Raw genomic sequence first — 12,712 nt, 5'->3', positions numbered from 1 at the left:
AGCGTAACCTCCATGACACAATTAGGCGAATTTTGGGTTTTGTGTTTCATTAACTGCTTGTTGATAAGTAGAACGAGCAGGATTTCCCCCCGTAACTTGGATGAGAAGATTTAAACCTTTTAAAAATGAGCCCTTTTCTTCCCATCCCACACCTTGCCATTTTGAATTTCAAGGTTTCATGTTCTTACACCTTTTTTTTTTCCCTCCCTCAAAACTCTTCTTTCTTAGCCCGGTTCTCCTGCAGGCAATTGTGGCTTCAGTGGGTGCAAATGAATGTTCTGCCGCCTTGTTTGTTCTTCAGTGGAAACAAAGTACAAAGATAGCTTTAGCTTTTGGCAGGTGGGAAGTGCTTCTGTGTACAAGGAGGAGCTTTTTCCCAGGTTGCTAGAATGCCCTCTGGGTTGAGATCTCAGGAGTTTTTGTTTCTAAAAGTATTTTCCATCAACAGAGGCATTTATCAGCCATGTTAAAGCAGGAAATGAAAACATTGCTATAACTGAGGTATTTGTTTTGAGTATCCGTTAGTCCGTTGCACTATAGATAACAGAGATACGGGTCCCAAAGGCTGACTTATTTGGCCTGTCCCTCCTCCCGATTTGCTTAGTTGTTTCAAGCGGCGTGTTTTTTTGGTCCCATCACCCCATCCTTACCTCTTTCCATATGACCTGCAGGACCAAGGACAATGGGCATCTAGGGAGGAGGAAGAGGACTGACAGTGTGTAGATGATGAGAAGAGCTGGCTTTTTGTTCTCTGAGCACTCTGTGCCAGGCTCCGTGTTAAGAACTTAATCTGAACTGTCTCATTCAGTCCTCATAACGGCCCTGTGAAGTAGATGTTTTTATTCCCATTTTATGAATGAGGACATTAATACCTAGAGAGCTAAAAATTGGCCCAAGGCCGCGCAACCCGGCAGTGTTCAAGCCTGGGTGTGAACCCAGATGGCCTGACCCCATAGCTCTTGCTCTTACCCCTAAAGCAGTGATTTGCAACAGATGGGGGGCAGTTGTCGGAGACATTTCTGATTGTTACCACTTGTGAGGGGGACAGGGAGGGTACTCCTGGCATCTAGTGGATAGAGGCCCAGGACAACTGCTAAATATCCTACAGCACACAGGCCAGCCTCCCCTGCACCCCATCCCCCCAGCAAAGTCTCCCGCACCCTGAATGTCCTAGTGGGGAGTTTGACCTGCCTCCCGGGAATGTTTGTGTCTTGTTAACCTTTTAACCTTAAACCTGATAGACTCTCTCCACCTGCCCTACTAAAATATATCAAGTGTGGTATTTTTTTAGAAGAGATAGAAGTTGAGGGGGGTGTGATGGAATGAGTCAATCCAACTGCTGGCTAAGGACAGAGAACTTGATACTTTTTTTTTGTGGGGTGCTGAAAATAACAGTAACCTGGTGAGAGAGTCCCAGCAAGGAGAACAGCTTTGCTCGGGCCCCATTGTAACCCGGAAGCTGGTGCTGACTTCGTGTGTGTTCACAGCCTGCCTGTTTCAGATTCCGTCCCGAAGTCTCTGGGTGCCCAGTGCCATTTAAGGAAGGACATTGACCCTTGACAGCGGTTTTCATGGAATTGCTGGTGAGGGCGGAACCCAGCGTGAGGGAATTGAAACCTGCGCCTGAAACTACCTGTCAGAAACTCCTGTCTGGCAAATGCCCAGGATCTGGTTGCCACAGTTGTGGGAACGATTGTGAAAACCCTGGAGCTCTAAGGGCTTCTCTGAGCTCAAAAGAGAAAAACTTAAGAATTTTAGTTGAGGGAAATACAGGGCTCATTTCTGGGTTAGGCGAACAAACGTATAGCTTCTTCTTCAACGCCTTGAACTTTCAGGTAGCTATGTAATTTTTCTCATTTCAGTTTTATTTGCTTCAGTTCTACCAAGTAGAGGTTTATTTCTATCCATTAAACACTAAAAAAATATTACAAGGGTTAAGGAATTTTCTTTTTTTTTTTTTAATTGTGGTAAAAAAATTGAAAATTTCCCATCTTAACCAGTTTCAAAGATGCAGTCCAGTAGGAATTTTCTGTTTTCATTCCTCAGTTTCAGTGATAGTTCACTTGGCCGTTTACTCCCAGTCACGTAGCTAAAGCAGATTCCATTTACTCATTGGTTGATTGAGTTAACAAATATTTGAATGCTTACCACCTGTGAGATAGAATAGGAATGTTGTTTTGTTTTTTCCAAAATAGAAACTTGTCATGTTTTTCCAATTAGAAGCCAAGTGTTTGTTGCAAAGAGTTTAGAAAATACAGAAAAACAGTCACTCCTAATCCTGCAAGTTTATTAATTACTGTTGCCAAGTTGGTATATCCTCCCAGATTGTTTTTTGTTGTTGTTATTGCTGATCTCTGTCTTACTATATTGTTACCCCAAATGCTATCATACTCTATACTGTAGTGTTGTTAACCATTTTCAGTTAATACAGTGTGGATATTTTTCCATGGCAGTAAATTTTTCTGTATCATCTGTATGATCACTGTGGTGGGTGCATTGTATTCAATGACGTGAACCTACCATAATTTCAGTGGTTAGTCTTTCAGTGAACATCCAGGTTTCCTTTCTCTCTTCTAAACAGCATGTAGATGGTCATTCTTACTTATATCTTTGTGTTCTTGCTTAGTGAGGGTAGAAAAAGGTCTCTTATTTTTATTGCTGTATTCCTGGAAATTAACACTATGCATAGTAGGTGTAGAGTATAATGAGTGAATGAATGGCCTGGTTATTTCCATAGGGTTAGGAATAGGGCTTTTAATGTGGGATAGGACTTCATGGTGATGTAGGGAGCTTGGCGATTGGGGATCCACTGAGGCCAGACATTGCCTGGGAGAGAGAAAGGGGCACGGAGAAGGAGATGCCTTCAGATATTTGTTGGGTGCTTACTGTACACCCACGGGCCAGCAAGAAAAAGTGTTTCCTCTCCTACCACCTCCTTCCCACGCAGCCAGTTTCCCTTTAGCAGGCAACCAACATTCCAGGCCCGTGTTGTCTGTCCTTCTCACCCTCTCTGTGCCAGCAGTAAGCGGGGCGGAATGGCAGAGAGCCAACCAGATTGAAATTCTGGCTCTCCCACTCATCAGCCTTCTGACCAGAAGTTGCCTAATGTCTCTGAGCCTGTCTCAGCTCTGTAACTTTGGGGTGATAAAATAATAATAATAGTTGTGCCTTGCGGAGACTAAGGGATGAATAAGTGTTAGCTATTGTTAGCTAATATTGTGGATTAAGTACGCCGTAATGAGCTGCCCTCTCTTCTTTTGTATGGGAGAAAGCCCCTGTAAGGCCCAAAGCAGTTTACTGACACGTGTGTAATACGTGTTGAGTTTCCTACCACATGATCGCTTTGTGCCTTAGGGACCACCTGCCACTTGTATTTGTTGTTTGGTGAGATAGTTCTTTACTGAGCAGAGGGAGTTGTGTGTTCTTGAGCTCCCAACTTTGAAACCTCCTCTTTCCCTTGCATAGCTCCCAGTAAGGGAGCCTGTGACAGCATGGTGGCAAGCATTGCTATTTACCGTCACCTCTGCCTTCTTGTAGTAAAAAGGTCTCTGCCAGCTCGATGCGAAGCTGTTTTTGAGCTTGGGCCGGAATGAGCTGCAAAATGTTGGTTGTGGGCTCTAGAGTTTAAATAAATATTGCTTGTCAGAGTAGAGTCAGTTGTTCATTACCTCTCCGCGGACCCCTGGTGATTCATAAGTAATCCTAAAACCTCAAAGGGGGACGAAGCAAAGCGGGCTGTGACATCGCGTGCATAGTATTGTGTATTACTGAAAGATGTGGAAATCTAAGTAGGGTTAAAGGTTAGAGAACACTATTTAGTTGAATAAAAAAATTTGAACCCAGTTTTTACGCTTTAATGTTTTGCTTCTGTTTCTTTGATAATATAAACCCCGCAGCATGCCCAGGAACCTGGGTTCTGCTTTTAACACCTTCAACAGCTTCAGTATTTGAGGAGCTTCACCCACCCATTATTAAGGGACATATTATAGTTCTTGTAGTTACAGAAGGCTTTTATGTCTTTCCTCTGCTCTGCTAGGGCTCCTATATTTCCAAGTTGGGAAAAACAACTGCATAAAGGGTGGTGTCAGATTTGGAGATTTCTTTCCTTTCGAAGTTTGGACTTAGTTTAGACACACTAAAGCCAACATGGCTATCCAGAACTCTCGAGGAATAAGTCCTTCTGAATGAATGTTTTCCACCTTGCTGAGGGATTTACTGCTTCCAAACTAAAGCGCTGAAAGTCAAAATAAAATAGTGACCCTCTTTGGTATGTTCTTGTGGCTGAAGTGTCCTTTTTTGCCTTCCTAAGTGGAACGAAGGGAACGTGATGGATGAGTGAGCACAGTGCCCTGTGTGAGCTGTACCATGAGAGCAGAGGCCGGAAGCAAGTGATGCTCACATTCCCTGTGGGGTGTTTGAAGGGCTTTCAGCTGCTCCAGTTCCTAGTTCTTGCTTCTCTTTAGGACTGGTTTTTCTCTTGCTTTGGGGTTAACTCCGTGTGCTTGCCTCGTGCAGTTCATTTTTCTTTCTTTCTTTTTTTTTTTTTAAGATTTTATTCATTAATTTGAGAGAGAGAGAGAAGAGAGAGCACGAGTGGGGGGGAGGGGCAGAGGAAGAGGAAGCTGAGCAGGGAGCCCGACACACACGGGGGCTCGATCCCAGGACCCTGGGATCATGACCTGAGCTGGAGGCAGACGCTTAACCGACTGAGCCACCCAGGCGTCCCTGCAGTTCATTTTTTGAACATCTAAGTATTTATGGATGGTGGGGATATCTTGTAACTTCTTGCAGGGATGACAAAAACGTAGCATGAATGCCAGCATGCCTCTGGCAGGTGGTACTTATTTTTTCTGGGGAGACATTGAGCCTTAGGATGCACCTCAGACAGCATTCCAGGCTAGCACCGCTGGTGGGCTGTGCGATGTGAGATGAAACCTGTTTACCTACTATCTGTTGTCTGCCTAGGCTCCTTCAATTTTCAAGTGAGGAAAACGAAGCCCCAGAGAGGAAAGATGACTTACGCAAAGCCACTCAGAGCTAGAATCCAGGTCTTCTGGTTCTTGGGCCAGAGAACTCCCACCAGTTTTTCCCTCCGAGCAGCTGTGGGCTTAAGCAAGGCTGTTACAACTGTGAAAATAAGACTTGAGGGAGGGAGGGACGGTCATAAATAAGATACCTGTTCTATGTGTGTGCACAGATACTTATCTCTTTGGCTTTCTTCCTGATTCTTTGCTATTTCTAATTGGAGTTGCCAGCTGGGGATTCTAAGTAATAAAGGAATTATGCTTTTTAATTTGACAGAGGGAAGTTAAAACCAGCCCTAGCTCATGTCCTCACATGCCTGAGATCAGTCCCTTGGAAGAACTATCTGTGCCCAAAGCCAGGGCAGGGGAGGGGAGACTGATATTTATTTATTTGGTGGGGGGGGGGGATGTGTGGTGTCCTTAGATAGGAGAAGAGTTACTCTAAGCGGGGAGGCCCAGCTCCAGGTAACAGCAAGTAGCTGGCTTATCCTTTCATTTTGATTCTTTCCTGGCCAGGACAAAGTCCCTTCTGTTTCCAAAAGCTTTTGCTATTCATACTGTTGCTATTTTTTTTTTTTTTAAGATTTTTATTTTTGGGATGCCTGGGTGGCTCAGCTGGTTAAGCATCCCCCCTTTGGCTCAGTTCATGATCTCAGGGTCCTGGGATTGAGTCCCGCATTGAGGGGAACCCGCATCGAGGGGAGCCCGCTTCTCCCTCTGCCTGCCATTCCCCCTGCTTGTGCTCTCTCTCTCTCTCTCTGATAAATAAATAAATAAATAAAATCTAAAAAAAAAAAATAAACATTTCATTTTTAAGCAATCTCTGCACCTAACATGGGGCTCGAACTCACACCCCAAGATCTAGAGTCGCACTCTCCACCAACTGAGCCAGCCAGGTGCCCCCATACCACTGCTATTTTAAATGAACTTACATAGAGGGTATAAAGGGCTCTTTGAAGACTTTTCTTTTTTGCTATGTTTGGGGGAGGGGAAGGTTCTTCAGAAAGGAAAAAACATCATGTAAGTCAACACCATATTTGCAGATGCTTCTGTATCAGTATTTTCAAACTTAACTTTTCTTAAGCAATTTTCTTTTGTTAATCATAAGAGTTAACACCTGAGCGTGATAAAAACCCAAGCAGAGGAGCGCAGTGAGAAGTCGACATCGTCTTGTCCTCCCATATCTAGACCCACTCTACAGATAATCAGCATCAGTGGTCACTGTAGGCACATGTACGTTAGCGGCCCCTGCCCCCCCCCCCCAACCGCCGGGCATGCATATAAAATACCAGGGCATGCTGGCTGTGCTTGCTGGAGGTGTCATAAAAATGTACCATGGCTGGAGTGGCTTAAACAATAGAAATTTCATTTCTCACAGTGCTGGAGGCTGGAATTCCTAGATCAAGGAGTTGGCAGGTTGGTCTCTTTTGAGGCCCCTGTCTTTGGCTTCGGGATGGCAGTCTTCTCCCTGTGTCTTCATGTGGTCTACTTTGTGTGTGTGTCTTTGTCCTGACCTCCTCTTCTTACAAGGACACTAGTCATGTTGGATTAGCACCCACTCCAATGATCTTATTTAACTTTAATTACCTCTTTAAGAACGCTGTTTCCAAATATAGCCACATTCTGAGGTAGTGGGGCTTGGGACTTGAACATATGAATTTTCAGGGTTGGGGAGGGGAGAGGGGAGGGCACAATTCAGTCTACAAACTGACTTACTCTTTTTAACTATATCCTATTGTATACACAGCCCATTATTTTTCCAGTCCCCACGTAGCTGGAGAAAAAGACAGTTTTCATGCATATAATGAACAACGTTACACTAAATCCCTGTGCCCTTCTGCAAGCATATTAGCAGAATGAACTTTCAGAAGAATTGCAAGCATTATCCTCCAAAGAGATTTCTTGGGTCTCTCTTGAGTGTATAATCATTTCTTGTGGGAGAGGAGAGTATGCAGTATCTACAAATTAAAGCCCTTAATGCTCTTCATAATATAATGCTGGTATGAGAGACTCAGAATGCATCACATGACTTGTGAACATGGCCCTATGGAGTGGAATTGCCAGCCATTTTGTTTGAGGAGTTTTGCTATTATGACTTTATCATATATTATTCATTATTCATCATTATTTATTCTATTGAGTCATTGACGGGTCCTGTTTTATTCATTTATGTTATTTTATATTTTTAAAGTAGACTATTATTTTAGAGCAGTTTTAGGTTCACAGCAAAACTGAGAGGAAGGTACAGAGCCATCTCCTGCCCCCACATATGCATAGCCTCTGCGTTGTCAACAGCCCCCATGGGGTTGTACACTTGTTACAATTAATGAATCTACATTGACAAATCATTATTAACTGAAGTCCATAGTTTTCGCTAGGGTTCACTCTTATGTTGTACGTTCTACATCTGTTTTTTTTTTTTTTTAAAGATTTTATTTATTTATTTGACAGAGAGAGACACAGCGAGAGCAGGAACACAAGCGGGGGGAGTGGGAGAGGGAGAAGCAGGCTTCCCGTGGAGCAGGGAGCCTGATCCTGGGCTCGATCCCAGGACCCTGGGACCATGACCTGAGCCGAAGGCAGACGCTTAACGACTGAGCCACCCAGGCGCCCTACATCTGTTTTTTATAACCTAATTTGTTCAGTAAAAGTTTAGGCTCCCTGGAGCCAGAGGTAACAAGCTTGTGACAGAGCTGGAAGTTAGGCTGGCCAGGAATTGATTTTTTCCAGTTTGAAGATCAGTGTGAGTGACATGCTCAAAGTAATAAACCTGTAAGTGGCAGGCGCTGGATGTGAACCCATTTTATTCCAAATTATGCTCTTCCTAAAAGAAGTGGTAAGTCAGCAGCACTGTGAGATTTTCTAGATGCTAGCATAACATTTCTTTAAAGAACGCCATTTTGAATATACACTTGGTATATATATCAGTGTCTAGGTTAAGATAGTGCACTTGTATCCTTGGTGATTGGCATAGTTTGATTTGATAGGTAACTCTTAGGCTAGTAGAGAATGGCTGTTAGATTCTAATATCAGGTGTAGGTGTATGTGCACACAAACCTGTATATACACATGGATACACCTACTTACACATGTGCATGTATATATGTATTTTTAATTTTATTTATTTGTCAGAGAGAGGGAACCACAAGCAGGGGGAGTGGGGGAGGGCGAAGCAGGCTTCCCGCTGAGCAGGGAGCCCGATGTGGGGCTTGATCCCAAGGCCCCGGGATCACGACCTGAGCCGAAGGCAAACGCTTAACGACTGAGCCACCCAGGCACCCCACTGCTTGCCTTTAAATAATAACAAAGAGGGCACCTGGGTGGCTCAGTTGGTGAAGCGTTTGCCTTTGGCCTCAGGTCATGGTACCAGGGTCCTCGGTTTGAGGCCCACATCGGGTCCCTGCTCGGCGGGGAGCCTGCTTCTCCCTCTCCCACTCCCCCGCTTGTGTTCCTGCTCTCGCTTTCTCTCTGTCAAATAAATAAATAAAATCTTTAAAAAAAAAAAAAATAACAGAATAATATATAAAATAATTTCTATAAATATGTAATATAAATAAATATATAAATAAATACTTTTATAAATTTAAATAAATAAAATACAGTGTAAATATAAAAATATAAATATAAGAATAAATATAAAAATAAAATATAAAATCTGGAGATAGTTTGAATGTTGATTGTACTATGGGAACATTCTGTCATGGGAAGCATTAACTGCTTTAAAAATACTTCTTTTCCCAAATAGAATAAATATTTTACTGCATTTGAATTTGAAATACAGTAAGACTGGTTATTTAAAACTATAGAACTAAAAAAAGTTAGCAGCCGGGCGCCTGGGTGGCTCAGTCGGTTAAGCGACTGCCTTCGGCTCAGGTCATGATCCTGGAGTCCCGGGATCGAGTTCCGCATCGGGCTCCCTGCTCGGCGGGGAGTCTGCTTCTCCCTCTGACCCTCCTCCCTCTCATGTGCTCTCTCTCTCTCATTCTCTCTCTCAAATAAATAAATAAAATTAAAAAAAAAAAAAAGTTAGCAGCCAACAAAGGAGACAGTTGGGAAAGAATTTGGGAGGTGAGGAGGAGGAAGGCGAGGGCCAAGAGAAAAGAGTGCTATGTCAGTGGAAGGAGAGAGCAGGAAAGAAGGTGGGGGAGAGGGGGAAATTTGGGCCTAAGGCTAAGAAAGAGGTCAGTAAAGTCAGGGATAGAGGATGTGAGTGAATTATAAAGGAAGGTAACCTATCAGAACCACCCACATGCAGCAGTGTTGGGATCTCTCTTGTGTGAGCTGTTAGCCCAGCCCAAGCAGAGTGACTTATCTTACAAGGCAGCGGCCGACCCTTAGGAGGCCAGAAGAGTCTTTTGAGGAAGACGGTTTGGAAAACTGAACATAAGATGGGAAGAGTGCATTAGCAAACAAGTGATGAAATAGTATGCAAAGTACTCAAACAGTGAATGGTGTTACTGGGCAGGGAACCAGTGCTGACCTCAGGCTCAGCTGCTTCAAAAATCAGTACTTGGGAGACAGGTGATGGTGGGAAATGAAAGGTTGCTTTATTCAGGAAGCTGGCAGCCTGGGAAGGTGGTGGACTGATGTTCCAAAGACCATCTTCCCTGTCCAGGCAAAGCCAGAAAATATTTTAAAGGGGAAGATGTGGGACACTGGGGCTGGGGGTGGCTACCTGCAGGATAAGGTGGTGCCCAGGCAAATAGTCATATATTGGCATGGCCCTGAACATACTTGCTGGCATCAGCAGCAGCTGTGTTCCAATGTGGTCAGGACTTCTCTGGGGAAGTCTGGTCCTTTACCCCTTAAGGCCGGTGGTCTGCAGTTCTCAAGGAAAGTAGGTTAGTTTGCCTACAGACTAAGGGAATGCATAAGCTTGAAGCTTCGTGTGGCGGTTTCCCGAAGTAAACGAAGGAAGATGTGAAAACATGGTTATGATTACAGCCTGTTACACCTGTATACGTGTGACCTCTTCCCATTGTAAGTGGTGTTTACAGTGTGGCATTCGAACTGATGCTTGTGTTCAAACCATGAGACGCCACGAACTTCCTTCCAAATCATCACCAAGACATTGAGTTTTTAGGTTTTAGACGTTAAATTGACTGTAGTTTTTTTTTTTTTAAGGTTTTTATTTATTTATCTGAGACCGAGCGAGCATGTGAGAGACAGCATGAGCAGGGGGAGGGGCAGAGGGAGAAGCAGGCTCCCCGCCGAGCAGGGAGCCCGATGCGGGGCTCGATCCCGGGACCCTGGGATCATGACCTGAGCCGAAGGCAGACGCTCAACCAACTGAGCCACCGAGGCGCCCTGATTGTAGTGTTAATATCTGTAAGGTTTAGTTGTTATTTGCAGGTTATGGTAATTTCTTTTGTAAAATTTCCTGTTGGTTTAAGAGAATCCCTTCCTAACACCAGGTGTGTTAGATCAAGTCACCTATGAGACCATAGCACAAGCATAAATACTGTTACTACCCCAGTTTTATAAATGAGGAAACTGAGTCTTAAAAGGGTAAATACCTTGTACTCAACGGTACACAGCTAGTAGACAGAGGAGCCAGGTTCCAAACTCTGGCAGGCTGATTTTGAGTCTGAACCTTCTTTTTTTAAAAACAAACAAACAAACAAACAAACACATTTATTTATTTATTAGAGAAAGAGAGGGAGAAAGGGGCCAGAGAGGCAGAGGGAGAGAGAATCTCAAGCAGGCTCCGTGCTAAGCACGGAGACCAACGCTGGGCTTGATCTCACGACTGGAGACCCTGACCTGAGCTGAAACTAAGAGGCGGAGGCTTAACCGACTGAGCCACCGAGGCACCCCTTGAGCCTGAACTTTTATTATTTATTTATTTATTTATTTATTTATTTATTTAAGATTTTATTTATTTATTTGACAGAGAGAGCAAGAGGGCACAAGCTGGGGAAACAGTAGGACAGTGAGGGAGAAGCTGGCTCCCCGCCAAGCAGGGAGCCTGATGCGGGGCTCGATCCCAGGACCCTGGGATCGTGACCTGAGCCGAAGGCAGGTCTGAGCCATCTGAGCCACCCAGGCGCCCCGAGCCTGAACTTTTAAAACAACAGTGCCCCCATCGCCCTATGCTTTCCTAAAGATCGAGTTTCTTTTTAGCACAGTGAAAATACTGTGTATGATGTTATAATGATGGGTGTGAGTCATTATACATTTATCCAAACCCAGTGAACATACACCAAGAGTGAACCCTCAGGTAACCTGTAGACTTTGGGTGATGATGATGAAATGCAAGCGTAGGTTTACCCTTGGTAAAAAACGTACCATTTTGATGAGTGGTATTGCTAATGGGGGAGGCTTTGCATGTGTGGGAGGAGGGGTATATGGCAAATCTCTGTGTCTTCTCAATTTTATTGTAAACCTCAGAGTGGTCTAAAAAAAGGAGTCTTTAAAAAGAAAAAAAATTAACACCAATCTCAAACTTGAAAATTTAATCCCTGTTTTATTTAATATTCCCAGATGATGTCTAGTTGCATTGACCAATGAAGCCCCATCAGAGGTGGGGGGGGGGGGAATCCGTTTCCCCACCGAAAAGGTGCGTGTTGCTAGGGGTACAGCAGGATCTCTGTGCTCCTCGGCGCCCGGGCCTGCTCGTTAGCCCAGCAGCTTACCGTTAGGGGCACGGAGCTGTGTAAGGGGCGCCTGTGGCTTCGGAGCTTCAAGTTACGCACTCCCGTTATTGCCTGCGAAGGAGGCTGCCTACCCGCCCACGTACCTTTCCCATCCCGCCGTCCCGGGGAGTTTATACAGTTCATTCCTTGCCTCGCAGGTTTTTGCCAAGTCCCTTTCTTGGGCCCAGCTTCTTGTTTTTTTTTTCCCCACGTTCTTCCCACCCCACTTCGTCCCTTTTCTCCTTCTTGGCTTCTTCTCTCACCCTTAGCTGGTCTCCGAGATCTCCGTTTTCCCTCGGAGCACTGACGACGGGGCTTCAGGGGAGCCGTGAGCGTTGAGTGTAATGGCCGGGCGTCTCCCGAGCCACGGGCTGCCTTGCACCGAAGACGCCCTCAGACCACCGCGGTGCCGTGCGCAGGGCGGACCTGCAGGGGGCTGGCGTGCGGGTCTGCGGGGCCGTGGCTCTGAGAGGCTGTTCTGTGTCCGCCCCCTAGCTGGCCTGCTGCTGCGGCTCTGCCGGCTGCTCCCTGTGCTGCGGCTGCGGCCCCAGGATCCGACAGTCCCGGAGCACGCGCTTCATGTACGCGCTCTACTTCATCCTCGTCGTGCTGCTCTGCTGCGTCATGATGTCCAGGACCGTGGCTACCGAGATGAAAGAGCGCGTAAGTCAGCCTCCGTCCAGCCCTTCCCGCTTCCCGCGGGTGAGGAGGGCGTGCGGGCAGCTGTCAGTGCGGACGATGGGGCCCAGCCACCCCGGTGTGGTTCGGGCTCGACTCGCGTCCTCTGACCCTTCCGGCAACCTCCTCGGTGCTTTGCTGCCGCGCGGGGGAGCCCCTCAGCGGCTTGCCCTCTAGCAGCAGTCCAGGTACGATCCGACGCTTCGGGTGTGGTCGTGTGTCTTGGGCGGGTGTAGCCTTGTTTATAGCTGTGCCCCCTCGGATGTACGGTCTTTCCTTGGCGACTTCGTCCTTTTCCCTTGTCGCCAGGATGGCCGCCAGGGTCTCAAGTAGCAGCTGTTGTAAACGCAACTTGGCCTACGTGGGAAGCAGGAT

At 45.7% G+C, this 12,712-nt stretch overlaps 1 protein-coding gene across 3 annotated transcripts in view; it reads left to right on the top strand.

The window, feature by feature from the left end:
• SERINC5 (serine incorporator 5) overlaps window positions 1-12,712 on the top strand; it is a 100,809-nt gene that overhangs the window by 36,570 nt on the left and 51,527 nt on the right. Inside the window, exon 2 of one of the 3 annotated variants that reach the window (XM_045897355.3) lies at window positions 12,155-12,322. The exons of the other annotated variants lie outside the window; for them this stretch is intronic. Within the exon in view, the coding sequence (XP_045753311.1) occupies window positions 12,155-12,322 (168 nt within the window). The remainder of the gene's footprint in view (window positions 1-12,154; window positions 12,323-12,712) is intronic. 3 annotated transcript variants of the gene reach the window in all.

Source organism: Mirounga angustirostris, unplaced genomic scaffold (assembly GCF_029215605.1).
Source record: "Mirounga angustirostris isolate CCGP_5_RB_7025 unplaced genomic scaffold, mMirAng1.0.hap1 SCAF_7, whole genome shotgun sequence".
Taxonomy (NCBI): Eukaryota; Metazoa; Chordata; class Mammalia; order Carnivora; family Phocidae; genus Mirounga; species Mirounga angustirostris.
This window is presented reverse-complemented; position numbering and strand designations above follow the sequence as displayed.